At 44.9% G+C, this 20,364-nt stretch overlaps 1 protein-coding gene across 1 annotated transcript in view; it reads left to right on the plus strand.

Moving 5' to 3' along the window:
* The first annotated feature begins 247 nt into the window (after nt 1–247).
* The window catches only part of SERF2 (small EDRK-rich factor 2), a 33,946-nt gene continuing 13,829 nt past the window's right edge, over nt 248–20,364 (plus strand). The window contains exon 1 of the mRNA XM_069766145.1: nt 248–480. Coding sequence (XP_069622246.1) covers nt 474–480 — 7 coding nt within the window. The 5' untranslated portion in view covers nt 248–473. The remainder of the gene's footprint in view (nt 481–20,364) is intronic.

The raw sequence follows: 20,364 nt of genomic DNA on the forward strand, positions 1-20,364 counted from the left end.
ACTGTAACCATGGTGAACACTGGAAAACCCCTTTACACCATCCGGTCTGTCCAGATACAGCGGACTGTAGTGCAGACTGTCTGTCACACGTCCAGTGCTGCCCTCCAGCGTCCACTAGAGGAATGTCCTGCAAGTGTCGAGGATTCCAGGCAGAAGCTGGAATGGGAGTTACCGACCTAAGCCGTGACGTCAGGGCTCACGTGACAATACCTTTAACCACAAAACTGCCGGCGATAACAGTCGGCTAAGTGACCACGCGTACACGTCGTGGCTGCTCCCATTCGCTGAGCTTACGCTGAGGCTCCACCTCCTAAGGGGCGGGGCTTATGTGTAACACATTGGAAATAGTTGTTGTGTGAAGACGCTGCTGTGGCCCATGTGATGTGGGACAGCCAATCAGTGATCGGCAAACGGTGACCCGCAGCGGACTGAGGAGGAAGTTGTTGCAGGACGAGTCCCGGAGAACCGGAGTCATGACCCGTGAGTATCCGTGACTGCGGGGCCGGTCACGTGTCTGCCTCTGCCCTGAAGGTGCAGCTGGAGAATGACTTTATGGTGGGAGAGCGGGAAGGACGGAGCCTGCGGCCTGTGTGCCACGTCAACAAGGCCTGGAGCCGGGAGTTAGCGGGTGTGCACCGTTATCGGCCCCGGTAGTGATCTCATTCCGCGCCGTCCGCAGTGCGGGATCTTCCTGGCGAGCAGCTGCGGTTATGTGCCGCATTGTGTGTACGGTGTGTATGTGTAATAGATACAGATCCCGTGTCTCAGTGGGTGCACGACTTACCGTACAGCTCCGCCATCCTATGCTTAACCCCTTCACCCCGAAGCCTGCTTTCACCTTCCTTACCGGGCCAGTTTTTACAATTCTGACCACCGTCCCTTTAAGAGGTTATAACTCTGGAACCTTCAATGGATCCCGCTGATTCTTGCCTTGTTTTCTCGTCACATGTTGTACTTCATGTCAGCGGTAGCATTTCTTAGATTTGACTTGTGTTTATTTGTGTAAAAAAAAAAAATGGAAATTTGGTGAAAACTTTAAAAATTTTGTGCTCTTAATCAGAGCGTTGTATCACAAAATAGTTAATAAATAACATTTCCCACATGTCTGCTTCACATCAGCACAAATTTGGAAACATGTTTTTTTGTTAGGAAGTTATAAGGGTTAAAAATTGATCCGCGATTTCTCATTTTTACAACAAAATTTGCAAAACATTTTTTTTTTTTTTTAGGGACCACATCACATTTGAAGTAACTTTGAGGGGTCTATATGACAGAACATACCCAAAAGTGACACTATTCTAAAAACTGCACCCCTCAAGGTTCTCAAAACCACATTTAAGAAGTTTATTAACGCTTCAAGTGCTTCACGGGAATTTTTGGAGTGTAGAAGGAAAAAATAAACATTTACTTTAACAAAAAAATTCCTGTAAACCTTTTTTTATTTTATTTTTTACTTTCACAAGGGTAACAGGATAAAATGGACCATATCATTTGTTTTGCAATTTCTCCTGAGCATGCCGATACCCCATATGTGGGGGAAATCTACTGTTTGGGCGCACGGCGGGGCTCGGAAGGGAAGGAGCGCCATTTCACTTTTGAATGTAAAATTTGCTGGAAAATTGGTGGATGAATGTCATGTTTGGAGAGCCCCTCATGTGCCTTTTTAGCACCAAATTTTGCATTTTCATAAGGGTAACAGGAGAAATTGCTCCATACAATATGTTGTGCAATTTCTCCTGAGCATGCCGATACCCCATATGTGGGGGAAATCTACTGTCTGGGTGCACAGCAGGACTTGGAAGGGAAGCAGCGCCATTTGACTTTTTGAATGGAAAATTTGGAAAATTGGTGGATGAATGTCACGTTTGGAGAGCCCCTGATGTGCCTAAATAGTGGAAACCCCCATAAGTGACACCATTTTGGTAACTAGACCCCTTTGGGACCTAAATGTGTATTGAGCTGTTGTGAATTCTGCTTTTGGGCTCCCTCCGGTGGTTGTAGGTGGTAATGCAGTTGTCTCTGGGCTGCAGTCCTGGACAGGTGTATCTACTGATTGCAGTTCTGACTGGAGTAGGTTTGCAGGACTCATTAGTCCTTGCCAGTTGTCAATGTTTCTTGGGAAGGATTTGATCTATGTCTGGCTTCTCCTGCTTGGCTGCCAATTCAGAAAAGATAAGTGTCTGTTTCTTTTTCTATGGCACACAAGCTGTGTGCTTGTTTTTGATTGTATTCCTGCTCTGAGTGTAGTAGTCTCTGGAGTTGCAGATATACGTTCCACGTCTTTAGTTAGATGGAGGAATTTTTGTATAATCTGCTGTGGATATTTTTGGAAGGGTTTTAATACTGACCGCACAGAACTCTGTCCTATCCTTTCCTATTTTAGCTAGAGTGGCCTATTTGGCTAAATCCTGTTTTCTGACTGTGTGTGTGTCTTTCCTCTCCTACTCACAGCCAATATTTGTGGGGGGCTGCCTGTCCTTTGGGGTTCTGCTCTGAGGCAAGATAGTATTCCTATTTCCATCTATAGGGGTATTTAGTCCTCCGGCTGTGACAAGGTGTCTAGGGTTTGTTAGGTACACCCCATGGCTACTTCTTGTTGCGGTGTTAAGATCAGGGTTTGCGGTCAGTATAGTTACCACCTACTCCAGTGAAAATTTTCATGCTGCTCCAAGGTCACCGGATCATAACATTGAGCGCCTTGAACCCACAGGTGCTTCACAAAAGTTTATAACGTTAAGCCATGAAAATAAAAAAGAAATCACATTTTCCCACAAAAATCTTTTAGCTCCAAATTTTGTATTTTCACAAGGGCAAAAGGAGAAAATGGACCCCAAGGTTTGTGCAATTTATCATAAGTTCACCAATACCCCATATGTGGCCGAAAACGACTTTTGAGGCACAGTGCAAAGCTCACAAGGAAAGTGTTGCCATATTACAGTGTGGATTTTGCTGCACTTGTCTGAGGGTGCCATGTTACATTGACAGAGGCCTAGATGTGCCAGGACAGCCGAATCCCCTATGAGTGACCCCATTTTACAAATTACGATAAACATCTCAATGAATTCATCTTGGGTGCAGTGATTATATTGACACCACAGGTGGGTCTCAATCTTCTATACCATTGGGAAGTGAAGAAATAATAATTTACATTTTTGCCACCAAGATTGTGTGGTAGCCCCAAGTTTTAAATTTTCACGCTGGGAAATTAATAAAAATGGCACCAGAATTTGTCCCACAATTTCTGCTGAATATGGCAATACCCCATATGTGGCTGTACAGTACTGCTTAGCCATACGGAGATACTCGGGACGGACGGAACGCTTTTTGCCTCCTGAAGCCTCAGATTTTCCTAGAATAGTTTGCTGACTCCATATACAGAGCCTCTAAGTGCTAGAAAAGCAGAATTCCCCCCTCAACTGACCCCATTTTGGAAATTATACCCCTTTGGGAATTTATCTACAGATGTAGTGACGATTTTGACTCCATGGGCGTTTTCCAGAAACAGGCAGCAGTGGATGTTGCAGAGTCAAAATTGCAAACGGTCATTGTAGTCACCAGTACATTATGCCCAGCTCATTCTTCTGGAGACACGCACCTGCAAATTGGGCAAGCTCTCATCACTACGGAAATGCCAAACGTGGGCGTTGAATGTTGTTTAGGCACACTGGTGCTGAGAAGGGAGGGGGCATCTGGATTTGGGAGCCGAAATTTGCTGAATTTCTTTTGGGGACCGAGGAGGCATTTAGCTTTTCCAGAGCCTTTGTGCTACCCTTAATGTAGAAGCCCCCTATATTTCCATTAACAGATGATAGATGAGTGAGGACTTGCTTTTTTGTGGATTGAGTTGAAGCTTTTATTGAGACCGTTTTACATAACGTTTGCGTTATGGCATTTGTGCGGCGCTCTACGCTGACCACTTACTTTCGGGTTTCCATCTACCATATATACTCAAGTACGAGCCCAGATTTTCAGCCCAATTTTTTATTTTTTTTTGTTTAGGCTGAAAGTGCCCCTCTCTGCCTACACTCGAGTCATTGTCCTAGGGGTCGGCGGGGTAGCGGCAGGAGTGGCGACTGTCACATCATACTCGCCCCACCTGACGCATCTCTGCACTTCTCTGCTTCTCGGATGGTCTCTGGCGCCAGCAGCTCTTCCTGTGCTGAGCGGTCACGTACCACTCATTAAAGTAATAAATATGGACGTGACTCCACTCCCATAGGTGTGGAGCGCATATTCATTACTTTAATGAGCAGTACCATGTGACCGCTGAACACAGGAACAAGCTGCTGGCACGCAGCAGAGACCATCGGAGAACTAGGGACTTGCAGAGAGCGCGCCAGGAGAGGGTGAGTATGATGGGGGAGGGTGAGCGATGCGATGATATTCACCTGTCCCCGTTCCACCGCCCGCTGTGTCTTTCGCGTCCTCTGGCTGTGACGTTCCGGTCAGAGGGCGCGATGTGTTTAGTGCACGCCCTTTGCCTGAACAGTCACTGCAGAGAGCCGGAAGACACAGCGGCGGTGGAACGGGGACAGGTGAATATTGCAAGTGCCAGGGGCCTGAGCCAGCAGCGACTCCGGCACCTGGCCACCATAGCGCGCTGGTGTCACCGCCTGCTCAGGACACTGGCACTCGGTTGCCCAGCTATGAGAGGTGAGTATGTGTTTTTTTTTTTTTTTTTTAATAGCAGCAGCATATGGGGCAAATTATTATTGTATGGAGCATCTTATGGGGGTCATCAACCTTTATGGAGCAGCATATGGTGCATATTATTCTATGGATCATCTTATGGGGGTCATCAACCTTTATGGAGCAGCATATGGGGCAAATTATTCTATGCAGCATCATACCGGCCATCATTAACCTTTGTGCAGCATTATATGGGGCATATTTTAATATGGAGCATCTTATGGGGCCATTATTAACGTTATGGAGCATTATATTGGGCGCATTTTGTATGGAGCATCTTATGGCGCCCATCATGAACTGTATAGAGCATTGTATGGGGCTCCTGATTCAATATGGATATTCAAAAACATTTAACCTACTGACGTCTCAATTAATTTTACTTTTATTGGTATCTATTTTTATTGTTGAAATTTACCGGTAGCTGCTGCATTTTCCACCCTAGGCTTATACTCGAGTCAATAAGTTTTCCCAGTTTTTTTTGTGGCAAAATTAGGGATCTCAGCTTATACTCGGGTCGGCTTATACTCTAGTATATACGGTAAATCTCCGAGTGAATGACACCTGAATCCCCCCATGGATCCATTCACTATAATGAGGCAGCAGATTTACTCTGGACTCCATCTGACCTCTGTTCAGTAGTGTTCTTCTTTTCAAAAGTGCACAAAACTGGCCGACGGCACTTTTATGCAATCCTAAAAAAGACACCGCTGGATCACACGTCCTATCGCTTCCACAGTACCTCCATCTGCCTCATTATAGGGAATCTTCCTTCTGAATCATGTATTTCAGAGATTTACACGGAAACCCCGGTGTAAGCACTCAACGCAGAGCACAGGATAAGTGTGCACCAAGTCTTACTGCAATCTATGGGAGGCAGAATGAAAAAATCAGCAGCATGTGAATAAGGGTATGTTTCCACGTTCAGGAAATGCTGCGTGTTTGACGCTGCGTAGAGCTGCAGCGTCAAACACGCACCGTCCAGATGTTACAGCATAGTGGAGGGGATTTCATGAAATCCCGTCTCCACTGCCTTAAGACGCATGCGGCAGACCCGCGGAAACGGACATGCGGCACGTTTTTTCAGAACGCAGCATGTCCTTACAATGCTCAAACAACGCAGGTGACCTGCCAGTGACCTCCGGTGCAGATTGTACCTATGTAAAATCCTGACCAAATCCTGATGCCATCCTGAACGTGGACGGACACATAACCTTATTGGTTTTATTTATTTTTTTATGCCGTTCCTCGTGCGGTACAAGTGATTAGGCAATGTTATTCTTCAGGTCAGTGCGATACCAGATTTATATTGGGTTTTTATGTTTGGCTGCTGTCACACATTAAGACGCTTTTGTATTTTGAAAACTAGTTTTTGCATCACCATATTTTGAGAGCTATAATTTTTCCATCTTTCGGCGACAGTCATGTGACTGCTTGTTTTTGCGGGTCGAGCTGACATTTTTATTATTGATACCATTTTTCAGGCACATGACTTTTTTTTTGATCGCTTTCTATCCTGATTTTTGGGAGACAGAATGAACAAAAACAGCAATTCGTGAATTGTTTTTATTTTTTTTATACCTTTCCGTATGTGGTAAAAATTGGTAAGACCGCTTTATTCTTCAGGTCCGTACGATTACAGCAATATCAGTTATATATTTTTTTATGTTTTGGCGCTTTTACACAAAAACTTTAATAGAAAAAATAATAATTTTTGCATTGCTTTATTCTGAGAGCTATAACTTTATTTTTCTGCTGATGGAGCTGTATGGCGGCTTGTTTTTTGTGGGACAAGATGACGTTTTCAGCTGTACCATTTTTATTTACATCTGTCTTTTTGATTGCATTTTACTGCACTTTTTGTTCAGTAATGATAAAGCATTGTTTTTTTACAGTGTTCACTGAAGGACTTAACTGATGGGACAGCTTTATACAGCGGGTTGTTACGGATGTGGCGATACCAAATATGTGTACTTGTTGTTTTTTATTTATTAACGTAAATTTATTTATTGGAAAAAAAAATTCTTTAGGGATTTAAAAAAAAAATATTTTTACACTTTGTAACTTTTTTTTACATTGTCCCAGTATGGGACATTACTTAATATTACATCAGATTGCTGATCTGACACTCTGCACTGCAGAGTATCACATCAGGGTCTAACAGACAGGGAAGGAGGCATGCCAGTGCTTCTTTCAGCAGGCGCTCACAAGCCACCTTCCCTGCAGAACCCGGAAGGCCCTGCAGCCATCTGCCCCTCTGTCGCTACTGGCATCAGAGGGGTTAAAGGGCCGCTATCGGTGCTAGCAGTGATCGTGGGCATTGCTGTGGGGTGTCAGCTGTCACCTACAGCTGACACCCGCACCCGATCGCTGCAGCGCTAAACATGAGGCCGTGCGATCGGTGCGCCGTACTAGTACTGCTGTTTACAGGAGCGCATCTCCCGCAGAGCAGTACTAGTATGGTGCGTGTTGGGAAGGGGTTAAAGGGATTTTCCATCCCTGGCTTAAGAACCAAGAAATACCCCCTTACTGATTCCCCCCCTCTGCCCCCATTTCCTAATTTCTGGGCTCGGGATCAGTAAATTAGGATTATGTTTTTTATTTTAAGGAGAACCTGTCAGCAGGATTGTGCACAGTAACCTATAGACAGTGTCAGGTCGGCGCCGTTATACTGAATAAAATGATACCTTGGTTGATGAAATCCGTCTTGTGGTTGTTGTTTGATCTTTATTTTCAGTTTGTAGTTAATGAGATTCTCGTGCCCTAAGGCGGGGCTGGTGTATGTGGTATCTGATAATATATTCATAATGCAGACTGCTGACAGGTCACTGATCCCTCACTGACTTGCCCACTAGTTTACATAATGAATATCAGCACATACTGAATAAAAAAAAAAAAAAAACCTTATGCAGGTGTCAGCCGTGGCCCCTGCGCTGCAGCATGATTACTGTGCACTTAATCCCTTTTGTTTATTTAATTGAGCAAGGAAAAATGGCGCCTGCGCAGTAGCAGCTATCGGTTTGTATAGAGATCCGATAGCTGCTATTGCGCAGGCATCGGAGGCGCCATCTTGCTGTAGAAGAAATAAAAAGTCCTCCTCCAAGATGGCGCCGCCCGCGTCTGTGCAGTAGCATCTTGGACTTTTTTTTTCTTCTTCTCAAGCAAGGTGGTGCCACCTGCACAGTAGCAGCTATCGGATCACCTCTATACACCAATAGCTGCTACTGCGCAGGTGCCATTTTCAAATTGACTTTTTTTTTTTTTTATTCCTCGCACAATTAAATAAGCAAAAGGGATTAAGTGCACAGTAAACATCGATTATGCTGCGGCGCAGGTGTCACGGCCGGCACCTGCCTGTAGAAACGTTTTTTTTTTTTTTGTTTGTTTTTTGTTTTTCTTCAGTGTGTACAGATATTCATTATATAAACTAAGAGGCAAGGCAGTGAGGGATCAGTGACCTATCAGAAGTCTGCATTATGATAACCTAATCAGAGCACCACATGAAGACCCCCAAAGGCCGCATGGGGCACGGGCATATCATCACTCAAAACTGAAAATAAAGATTAAACAATAACCACAAGATGGATTTCATCAACCAAGGTATCATTGTAATCAGTATAATGGCTCCGAACTGACACTGTCTGTAGGTTACAGTGCACAATTCTGCTGACAGGTTCACTTTAAGTGGATAAATTGCAAATTTTTTTGTATTAGTAATCTGTCATTATAAACATTTATATTTAAAACATGAACTGTAAAAATATATAACTTTTTCCCTTATGCATTGTGGTCTGCCAATTTTATTTGCTGGTATGTAATTTGACAGCGTACATCCCTTCGGCTATGTGCACACGGTCCAGATTTTTCGCATTTGTTTGGCAGTTTTCCTCTGCAAAAACGCTTAAAAAATGCTTACATTAAAGGGAACCGGTCACCTCCAAAATCAATGGTGAGGTAGGCTGCCGTCACACTAGCCAAAACCAGGAGTGGGTGATAAATGCAGAAGTGGTGACGAGTTTCTATGATACTTTTCCTCTAATTGTTCCACTCCTGGTTTTGGCTTACAAATACTGATGTAAAATACTGACCAAATACTGCGAGTGTGACGGCAGCCGTAAGCTCAGTCATCAGGGGCTTATCTACAGTATTCTGTAATGCTGTAGATAAGCCCCCCGATGTCACCTGAAAGAGGAGAAAAAGACGTTAGATTACACTCACCCAGGGGCGGTCCCGCTGCGGTCTGGTCAAATGGGTGTCTCAGGTCCGCTCCGGCGCCTCCCATCTTCCTTCCATGACGTCCTCTTCTGGTGTTCACGCTGCGGCTCCGGCGCAGGCGTACTTTGTTTGCCCTGTTGAGGACATAGCAAAGTACTGCAGTGCGCAGGCGCCGGGCCTCTCTGACCTTTCCAGCGCCTGCGCACTGCAGTACTTTCCTCAATTCTGACGTATGCTCAGTACGAGCTTTATTATTGTGCAATATTTCATTTTGCCATGTTTTCTCCTTGCATTGCACACTTACAGTGCACTTTATTACTGGGTTGTCATTTGTCATCAGAACTGAAGTGCATTGTCACTATGCATTGAAAGCAATCTCGCACAGTGTCAAGGGAGCTTGTATTGAGCACACATTGGAAATGACAACCGATGCATGCTCAGCAGAGCAGGGACTAGCCTAGCCCATGAAACGGAGGTCACTGATGGCTCTTCATTTCAGGGTGGGGACAGAGGCTGTCCACCTCAAGTCCCTGTGTCAACTAGAACAGTTTGTAGGATTCTGTGTCGAAATGGCCTCCATAGTCGAATCAGTGCTCAGAAGTCAGCACTAAACAAAAGGCAAATAAAAAACTGTGTGGCATCTGCAAAGTCCCACAGCCTGCTAAACAGATGGATGCTGGAAAAGTGGCAGAAGGTGGATTTCTCTGATGAATCTTCAGTAGAATTACACCACAGCCGCCGCAAATACTACTGGAGCCCGTATTGATCCAAAATACACCCAGAAAACAGTTAAATTTGGTGGTTGGAAAATCATGGTCTGGGGTTACATTCAGTATGGGGGTGTGCGAAACATTTGCAAGGTGGAAGGCAATATCAATAGCCTAAAATATCAAGGAGTATTAGCTACCTCTTATATTCCAAATCGTAAAAGGCTTCAAATTCTGCAGCAGGATGGTGCTCCATCTCATACATCCATCTCTACCACAAAGTTCCTCCAGGCAAAAATGATCAAGGTGCTCAAGGACTGGCCAGCCCAGTAACCAGACATGAACATAATTGAGCATGTTTGGGGTAGGATGAAAGAGAAAACCAAAGAATCTAGATGAACTCTGGGAGACATGCAAGACTGCATTCTTTGCTATTCCTGATGACTTCATTAAAGGGAACCTGTCACCCCGAAAATCGCGGATGAGGTAAACCCACCGGCATCAGGGGCTTATCTGCAGCATTCTGTAATGCTGTAGATAAGCCCCCGATGTTACCTGAAAAAGGAGAAAAAGACGTTAGATTATACTCACCCAGGGGCGGTCCCGCTGCTGGTCAGGTCGGATGGGCGTCTCCGGTCCGCTCCGGCGCCTCCTATCTACCTTCCATGACGTCCTCTTCTGATCTTCAGCCACGGCTCCGGCGCAGGCGTACTTTGCTCTGCCCTGTTGAGGGCAGACAAAGTACTGCAGTGCGCAGGCGCCGGGCCTCTGACCTTTCCGGCGCCTGCGCACTGCAGTACTATCGTCTGCCCTCAAGAGGGCAGAGCAAAGTACACCTGCGCCGGAGCCGTGGCTGAAGATCAGAAGAGGACGTCATGGAAAGAAGATAGGAGGCGCCGGAGCGGACCGGAGACGCCCATCCGACCTGACCAGCAGCGGGACCGCCCCTGGGTGAGTATAATCTAACGTCTTTTTTTCCTTTTTCAGGTAACATCGGGGGCTTATCTACAGCATTACAGAATGCTGCAGATAAGCCCCTGATGCCGGTGGGATTACCTCACCCGCGATTTTCGGGGTGACAGGTTCCCTTTAATAAATAGTATGAATCATTGTTGAACCACATGGATGCAGTCCTTCAAGCTCATGGAGGTCACACAAAATATTAATTATGACTCAAATAGCACCACAACTTCACTCACCAATGTTACGCAACATATATTTGTATTTTAAGTTAATTATTTGTTTGAATATCACATTACTTTCTGTGGGTGACAACTTTTGTCTTGCCAAAATCTGACCATTCTGTGTCCATTAACTGATCAATATTTCTGCATTGATGCCAATTTATTTTCTTAACCTAAACCACATTTCGGAGGGTTTCAGCTTCAAAACAATAATTTATACAACCAGTGGATGAATTTAATGTCAGGTTATAAGCTTTTATTTACATAACCTGGATAAGCGACATAACTTCTGTCAGGGAGTGTAGATGCTGGCACAACTCGATCGGCTCTGCTACATAGGAGCGATGCATAGATCGCTCCTATGTAGTAGATTTACTGCATTGCTATGAGCATTGACCACAGGTTGGCACTCACAGCAATCCGGCATTAACTACCATAGAGGTCTTCAATAGACCCCTGGTTGTCATGCTGACGCATCGCTGACCCCCGATTATGTGACGGGGGTCAGCCATGCACGCATTTCCAGCCCGATGCGTTGAAGGGCTAGTTAAATGCCGCTGTCAGCATTTGACAGCAGCATTTATTTAGTTAATAGCGGCGGGTGGATTGTGATTCCACCCGCCGCTATTGTGGGCACATGTCAGCTGTTTTGTACAGCTGACATGTCCCAACTTTGATGCGGACTCACCACTGGAGCCCACATCAAAGCGGGGGTTCTAACCTCGGACATACTATCCAGTCCGAGGTCAGAAAGGGGTTCAAGAGCTTGTCCACTACTCGGACAACCCCTTCTCAATCCCTGTTTACCCCTTGTATCAATTTTTTTTTAATTATTAATCAGAAAATGTTACAGTTTGGGAAGAATAAGGGAAGGGGATCCTCATAGAGTTGCAGTCACAGGGCTAACATTATATTGTAAAACAGCCATCATATAAGTTACACGATTGTAACGTGTTAATAGAGAAAGCACAGTCTTATTTTGATATATTATCCAAAACTGAAGATATGACAAACATAACTTAAGATGAATATAATGTCAAAAGATAGAACAATGTGTTAAAAAATATGTATAATCTACAGGGTGGGCCAGGTATATGGATACACCCAAATAAAATGGGAATGGTTGGTGATATCAACTTCCTGTTTGTGACACATTAGTATATGGGAGCGAGGAAACTTTTCAAGATGGGTGGTGACCATGACGGCCATTTTGAAGTTGGCCATTTTGGATCCAACTTTATTTTTTCCAATGGGAAGAGGGTCATGTGACACATCAAACTTGAAAATTTCATAAGAAAAACAATGGTGTGCTTAGTTTTAACGTAACTTTATTCTTTCATGAGTTATTTACAAGTTTATGACCACTTTGAACACATTTTATAAGTGCTGCCCATTATGTTGGATTGTCAATGCACCCCTCTTCTTCTACTCTTGACTCACTGATAGCAACACTGCAGAAGAAATGCTAGCAAAGGCTTCCAGTATCTGTCTTTTCAGATGCTTCAAATGATAAATACTAACCCCTCTGTAACCACATGTGCCCGGTGTGCAACAGCACATCTGAAAAAGACATGGGTCATGCTTAATATGCTTTATATAGCAATATTTTCACAGTCTTATTTGATTCACTAATCTTCTATATACATAATTGTCTAAGGGGTACTGTCTGTCTGTCCTTCTGTCACGGATATTCATTGGTCGCGGCCTCTGTCTATCATGGAAAACCAAGTCGCTGATTGGTCGTGGCTGTTTTGCGGCGACCAATCAGCGACGGGCACAGTCCGGAAGAAAATGGCCGCTCCATACTCCCCGCAGTCAGTGTCCCGGGCGCTCCGCTCCCCGCGCGCTCCATACTCCCCTCCAGTAACCGCTAACACAGGGTTAATGCCGGTGGTAGCGCATTTAGTTACCGCCGCTATTAACCCTGTGTCCCCCAACCTTTTACCATTGATGCTGCCTATGCGGCATCAATAGTAAAAGAAAGTAATGTTAAAAATAGTACAAAAACAAAAAACCTGCTATACTCACCCTCCACTGTCCGCTGAACCGCTCGCGCCTGCCACCATCTTCCTTTTCCAGCGATGCTTTGCGAAATTACCCATAAGACCTAGCGGTCTCGCGAGACCGCTAAGTCATATGGGTAAATTCACAAAGCATCCTGGGAACTCAAGATGGCGGTAGCCGTACGCCCATCTGCACAGGATCCCACGAGGCGGAGAGACGGGACGCTGAGGAGCAGCGACAAGAATGGTGAGTATGTTCAACTACAAGCGGCCCTCGGATCGTTAGGCGAGTATGTTTATTTTTTTTATCCTGTGACATACGTGGCTCGGTAATATACTATGTCACTGGGCAATATACTACGTGCCTCTGTGCTGTATACTACAAGGCTGGGCAATATACTACGTCGCTGTGCTGTATACAACGTGGCGGACAATATACTACGTCACTGGGCAATATACTACGTGGGTCTGTGCTGTATACTACAAGGCTGTGCAATATACTACGTCGCTGTGCAATATACTACGTGGCTCGGCAATATACTACGTGGCTCTGTCCGGTATACTACGTTGCTGGGCAATATATTACGTGGCTGGGCAATATACTACGTGGACATACATATTCTAGAATACCCGATGCGTTAGAATCAGGCCACCATCTAGTCTACTATATAATTGTCTAAGGGTCACTTCCATCTTTCTGTCCTTCTGTCTTTCTGTCACGGATATTCATTGGTCGCGGCCTCTGTCTGTCAAAGAAATCCAAGTCGCTGATTGGTCGTGGCTGTTTTGCCGTGACCAATCAGCGACGGGCACAGTCCGGAAGAAAATGGCCGCTCCTTACTCCCCGCAGTCACTCCCCGGCGCCCACATACTCCCCTCCAGCCACCGCTAACACAGGGTTAATGCCGGCGGTAACGGACCGCGTTATGCCGCGGGTAACGCACTCCGTTACCGCCGCTATTAACCCTGTGTGTCCCCAACTTTTTACTATTGATGCTGCCTATGCTGCATCAATAGTAAAAAATGTAATGTTAAAAATAATAAAAAAGCAAAAAACCTGCTATACTCACCCTCCATTTTCCGCCGAGCCAGCTGCCATCTTCCATTCCCGATGACGCATTGCGAAGTTACCCAGAAGACTTAGCGGCCTCGCGAGACCGCTAAGTCATCTGGGTAATTTCGCAATGCATCCTGGGAACGGAAGATGGCGGTAGCCGCGCGCTACAAGGGGCCCTCGGATCGGAACGTGAGTATGTTAGAACGGATCTTAACCCCTTAGCGACCGCCGATACGCCTTTTAACGGCGGCCGCTAAGGGTACTTAACGGCGCTGTGGAAAAAGTAAATGGCGCCCCCCAGAGTTGGATTTTCTCCGGGGTCTCTGCTGCCGGGGGTAGCCGAGACCCCAGAGAACATGATTCGGGGTTTTTTTTACGATCGCAAAAAAAAAAAAAAAAGCGATCTCTTTTTAATTTCTCTGTCCTCCGATGTGATCGCACATCGGAGGACAGAGAAAAGGGGTCCCAGGTGGCCCCCCAATACTTGCCTATCTCCCCCGGTGCTCCCCGTGGCTCCCGGTGGGCGCCGCCATCTTAAAAATGGCGGGCGCATGCGCAGTGCGCCCGCCGGTTGGCCCCACGAGAATCTTTGGGGTCTCGGCTGCCGGGGGTAGCCGAGACCCCAAAGAGCATGATCGGGGTCGGTTTTACCGACCCCTGTTTTGCGATCGCCGGTAATTAACTGTTTACCGGCGACCGCAAAAAAAAAAAAAAAAGTAAAGTGTAATTCTCTGTCCTCTGATGTGATCGCACATCAGAGGACAGAGAAATAGGGGGATTCGGGGACCCTACAATACTCACCTGCGTCCCTGGATCCTCCTGCTGCTCCTCCTGGCCGCCGGCAAAAGAAAATGGCGGGCGCATGCGCAGTGCGCCCGCCATCTGTCTCCATCTGCTGGCCGGCAGGAGAACAGCAGTTGGGGCTAAAATTAGGGTTAGGGTTAGGGTTGGGGCTAAATTTAGGGTTTGGGTTGGGGCTAAATTTAGGGTTAGGCTTCTTTCACACTTACGTCGGTACGGGGCCGTCGCAATGCGTCGGCCCGACATACCGGCGCACGTTGTGAAAATTGTGCACAACGTGGGCAGCGGCTGTAGTTTTTCAACGCATCCGCTGCCCAATCTACAGTTAGGGCCAGAAATATTTGGACAGTGACACAAGTATTGTTATTTTAGCTGTTTACAAAAACATGTTCAGAAATACAATTATATATATAATATGGGCTGAAAGTGCACACTCCCAGCTGCAATATGATAGTTTCCACATCCAAATCGGAGAAAGGGTTTAGGAATCATAGCTCTGTAATGCGTAGCGTCCTCTTTTTCAAGGGACCAAAAGTAATTGGACAATGGACTCTAAGGGCTGCAATTAACTCTGAAGGCGTCTCCCTCGTTAACCTGTAATCAATGAAGTAGTTAAAAGGTCAGGGGTGGATTCCAGGTGTGTGGTTTTGCATTTGGAAGCTGTTGCTCTGAGCAGACAACATGCGGTCAAAGGAACTCTCAATTGAGGTGAAGCAGAACATCCTGAGGCTGAAAAAAAAGAAAAAATCCATCAGAGAGATAGCAGACATGCTTGGAGTAGCAAAATCAACAGTTGGGTACATTGAGAAAAAAGGAATTGACTGGTGAGCTTGGGAACTCAAAAAGGCCTGGGCGTCCACGGATGACAACAGTGGTGGATGATCGCCGCATACTTAATTTGGTGAAGAAGAACCCGTTCACAACATCAACTGAAGTCCAGAACACTCTCAGTGAAGTAGGTGTATCTGTCTCTAAGTCAACAGTAAAGAGAAGACTCCATGACAGTAAATACAAAGGGTTCACATCTAGATGCAAACCATTCATCAATACCAAAAATAGACAGGCCAGAGTTAAACTTGCAGAAAAACACCTCAAGAAGCCAGCTCAGTTCTGGAAAAGTATTAACATAGTAACATAGTAACATAGTTAGTAAGGCCGAAAAAAGACATTTGTCCATCCAGTTCAGCCTATATTCCATCATAATAAATCCCCAGATCTACGTCCTTCTACAGAACCTAATAATTGTATGATACAATATTGTTCTGCTCCAGGAAGACATCCAGGCCTCTCTTGAACCCCTCGACTGAGTTCGCCATCACCACCTCCTCAGGCAAGCAATTCCAGATTCTCACTGCCCTAACAGTAAAGAATCCTCTTCTATGTTGGTGGAAAAACCTTCTCTCCTCCAGACGCAAAGAATTCCCCCTTGTGCCCGTCACCTTCCTTGGTATAAACAGATCCTCAGCGAGATATTTGTATTGTCCCCTTATATACTTATACATGGTTATTAGATCGCCCCTCAGTCGTCTTTTTTCTAGACTAAATAATCCTAATTTCGCTAATCTATCTGGGTATTGTAGTTCTCCCATCCCCTTTATTAATTTTGTTGCCCTCCTTTGTACTCTCTCTAGTTCCATTATATCCTTCCTGAGCACCGGTGCCCAAAACTGGACACAGTACTCCATGTGCGGTCTAACTAGGGATTTGTACAGAGGCAGTATAATGCTCTCATCATGTGTATCCAGACCTCTTTTAATGCACCCCATGATCCTGTTTGCCTTGGCAGCTGCTGCCTGGCACTGGCTGCTCCAGGTAAGTTTATCATTAACTAGGATCCCCAAGTCCTTCTCCCTGTCAGATTTACCCAGTGGTTTCCCGTTCAGTGTGTAATGGTGATATTGATTCCCTCTTCCCATGTGTATAACCTTACATTTATCATTGTTAAACCTCATCTGCCACCTTTCAGCCCAAGTTTCCAACTTATCCAGATCCATCTGTAGCAGAATACTATCTTCTCTTGTATTAACTGCTTTACATAGTTTTGTATCATCTGCAAATATCGATATTTTACTGTGTAAACCTTCTACCAGATCATTAATGAATATGTTGAAGAGAACAGGTCCCAATACTGACCCCTGCGGTACCCCACTGGTCACAGCGACCCAGTTAGAGACTATACCATTTATAACCACCCTCTGCTTTCTATCACTAAGCCAGTTACTAACCCATTTACACACATTTTCCCCCAGACCAAGCATTCTCATTTTGTGTACCAACCTCTTGTGCGGCACGGTATCAAACGCTTTGGAAAAATCGAGATATACCACGTCCAATGACTCACCGTGGTCCAGTCTATAGCTTACCTCTTCATAAAAACTGATTAGATTGGTTTGACAGGAGCGATTTCTCATAAACCCATGCTGATATGGAGTTAAACAGTTATTCTCATTGAGATAATCCAGAATAACATCCCTCAGAAACCCTTCAAATATTTTACCAACAATAGAGGTTAGACTTACTGGCCTATAATTTCCAGGTTCACTTTTAGAGCCCTTTTTGAATATTGGCACCACATTTGCTATGCGCCAGTCCTGCGGAACAGACCCTGTCGCTATAGAGTCACTAAAAATAAGAAATAATGGTTTATCTATTACATTACTTAGTTCTCTTAGTACTCGTGGGTGTATGCCATCCGGACCCGGAGATTTATCTATTTTAATCTTATTTAGCCGGTTTCGCACCTCTTCTTGGGTTAGATTGGTGACTCTTAATATAGGGTTTTCATTGTTTCTTGGGATTTCACCTAGCATTTCATTTTCCACCGTGAATACCGTGGAGAAGAAGGTGTTTAATATGTTAGCTTTTTCCTCGTCATCTACAACCATTCTTTCCTCACTATTTTTTAAGGGGCCTACATTTTCAGTTTTTATTCTTTTACTATTGATATAGTTGAAGAACAGTTTGGGATTAGTTTTACTCTCCTTAGCAATGTGCTTCTCTGTTTCCTTTTTGGCAGCTTTAATTAGTTTTTTAGATAAAGTATTTTTCTCCCTATAGTTTTTTAGAGCTTCAATGGTGCCATCCTGCTTTAGTAGTGCAAATGCTTTCTTTTTACTGTTAATTGCCTGTCTTACTTCTTTGTTTAGCCACATTGGGTTTTTCCTATTTCTAGTACTTTTATTCCCACAAGGTATAAACCGCTTACACTGCCTATTTAGGATGTTCTTAAACATTTCCCATTTATTATCTGTATTCTCATTTCTGAGGATATTGTCCCAGTCTACCAGATTAAGGGCATCTCTAAGCTGTTCAAACTTTGCCTTCCTAAAGTTCAATGTTTTTGTGACTCCCTGACAAGTCCCCCTAGTGAAAGACAGGTGAAACTGCACAATATTGTGGTCGCTATTTCCTAAATGCCCAACCACCTGCAGATTTGTTATTCTGTCAGGTCTATTAGATAGTATTAGGTCTAAAAGTGCTGCTCCTCTGGTTGGATTCTGCACCAATTGTGAAAGATAATTTTTCTTGGTTATTAGCAGAAACCTGTTGCCTTTATGGGTTTCACAGGTTTCTGTTTCCCAGTTAATATCCGGGTAGTTAAAGTCCCCCATAACCAGGACCTCATTATGGGTTGCAGCTTCATCTATCTGCTTTAGAAGTAGACTTTCCATGCTTTCTGTTATATTTGGGGGTTTGTAACAGACCCCAATGAGAATTTTGTTACCATTTTTCCCTCCATGAATTTCAACCCATATGGACTCGACATCCTCATTCCCTTCGCTAATATCCTCCCTTAAAGTGGACTTTAGACAAGACTTTACATAGAGACAAACCCCTCCTCCTCTCCGATTTTTACGATCCTTTCTAAACAGACTGTAACCCTGTAAGTTAACTGCCCAGTCATAGCTTTCATCTAACCATGTCTCGGTTATTCCCACTATGTCAAAGTTACCTGTAGATATTTCTGCTTCTAGTTCTTCCATCTTGTTTGTCAGGCTTCTGGCGTTTGCGAGCATGCAGTTTAGAGGATTTTGTTTTGTTCCAATCTCCTCACTGTGGATTGTTTTAGAAATGTTCTTACCTCCCTTCTGAGTATGTTTTCCTGGGTCGTCTTTGTTCAAGTCTAATGTTTTTCTTCCCGTCCCCTCTTCTTCTAGTTTAACGCCCTCCTGATGAGTGTAGCGAGTCTTCTGGCGAATGTGTGTTTCCCAGGTTTGTTGAGGTGTAGTCCGTCTCTGGCGAGGAGTCCATCATACCAGTAATTCACACCGTGGTCCAGGAATCCAAATCCTTGTTGTCTGCACCATCGTCTTAGCCAGTTGTTTGCATCAAGGATCCTGTTCCATCTCCTGGTGCCATGCCCATCTACTGGAAGGATAGAAGAAAAAACTACCTGTGCATCCAGTTCCTTTACTTTCTTCCCCAACTCTTCAAAGTCCTTGCAGATTGTCGGTAGGTCCTTCCTTGCCGTGTCATTGGTGCCAACATGTATCAGAAGAAATGGGTGGACGTCCTTGGAGCTGAAGAGCTTTGGTATCCTATCGGTCACATCCTTGATCATCGCACCTGGAAGGCAGCATACTTCTCTTGCAGTTATGTCCGGTCTGCAGATGGCTGCTTCTGTGCCTCTCAGTAGTGAGTCTCCCACCACCACCACTCTTCGTTGCTTCTTGGCTGTACTTTTTGCTGTCACTTGTTGCTGTGTGCCCTTTTCTTTTTTGCTTGCTGGTATTGCTTCATTCTTAGGTGTGCCATCTTCATCCTCTACAAAGATTTGATATCGGTTCTTCAGTTGTGTGGTTGGTGATTTCTCCATGGTCTTCTTGCTTCTTTTGGTCACATGCTTCCACTCATCTGCTTTTGGAGGTTCTCTGACACTTTTTGCACCTTCTGTGACCAGTAGAGATGCTTCTGTTCTGTCTAGAAAGTCTTCATTCTCTTTGATGAGTTTCAAAGTTGCTATTCTTTCTTCCAGACCCCGCACCTTTTCTTCTAAAAGGGCCACTAGTCTACACTTCTGACAGGTGAAATTGGATTCTTCTTCTGGTCGATCTGTGAACATGTAGCACATGCTGCAGCTCACCATGTAGGTTGTCACATCTGCCATGTTGCTCCTAGATCCTGCTGACTTGCTGTGTGTTTTCCTTCTTGTGTAATCTACTCAGCCAAGCTCTCTTGCAATAATGTCCTACAGGCAAATATTCGGTGATGCTTTCGGTGATGCTTTCGAAGCAGCTGGTCCCGGCTGTACCCAACGATCTTCTAGCTTAGGGAGACTTCGCTTCTCCCAGAAGGCACCTGGAATATGCAAATTAGCCTCCTGAAGCTTGAATCCCTATTCTATGAATCTGTCTATTCTATGGACAGATGAGACAAAGATCAACCTGTACCAGAATGATGGGAAGAAAAAAGTTTGGAGAAGAAAGGGAACGGCACATGATCCAAGGCACACCACATCCTCTGTAAAATATGGTGGAGGCAACGTGATGGCATGGGCATGCATGGCTTTCAATGGCACTGGGTCACTTGTGTTTATTGATGACATAAGAGCAGACAAGAGTAGCCGGATGAATTCTGAAGTGTACCGGGATATACTTTCAGCCCAGATTCAGCCAAATGCTGCAAAGTTGATTGGACGGCGCTTCATAGTACAGATGGACAATGACCCCAAGCATACAGCCAAAGCTACCCAGGAGTTCGAGTGCCAAAAA

This window comes from Ranitomeya imitator, chromosome 4 (assembly GCF_032444005.1).
Source record: "Ranitomeya imitator isolate aRanImi1 chromosome 4, aRanImi1.pri, whole genome shotgun sequence".
Classification (NCBI taxonomy): Eukaryota; Metazoa; Chordata; class Amphibia; order Anura; family Dendrobatidae; genus Ranitomeya; species Ranitomeya imitator.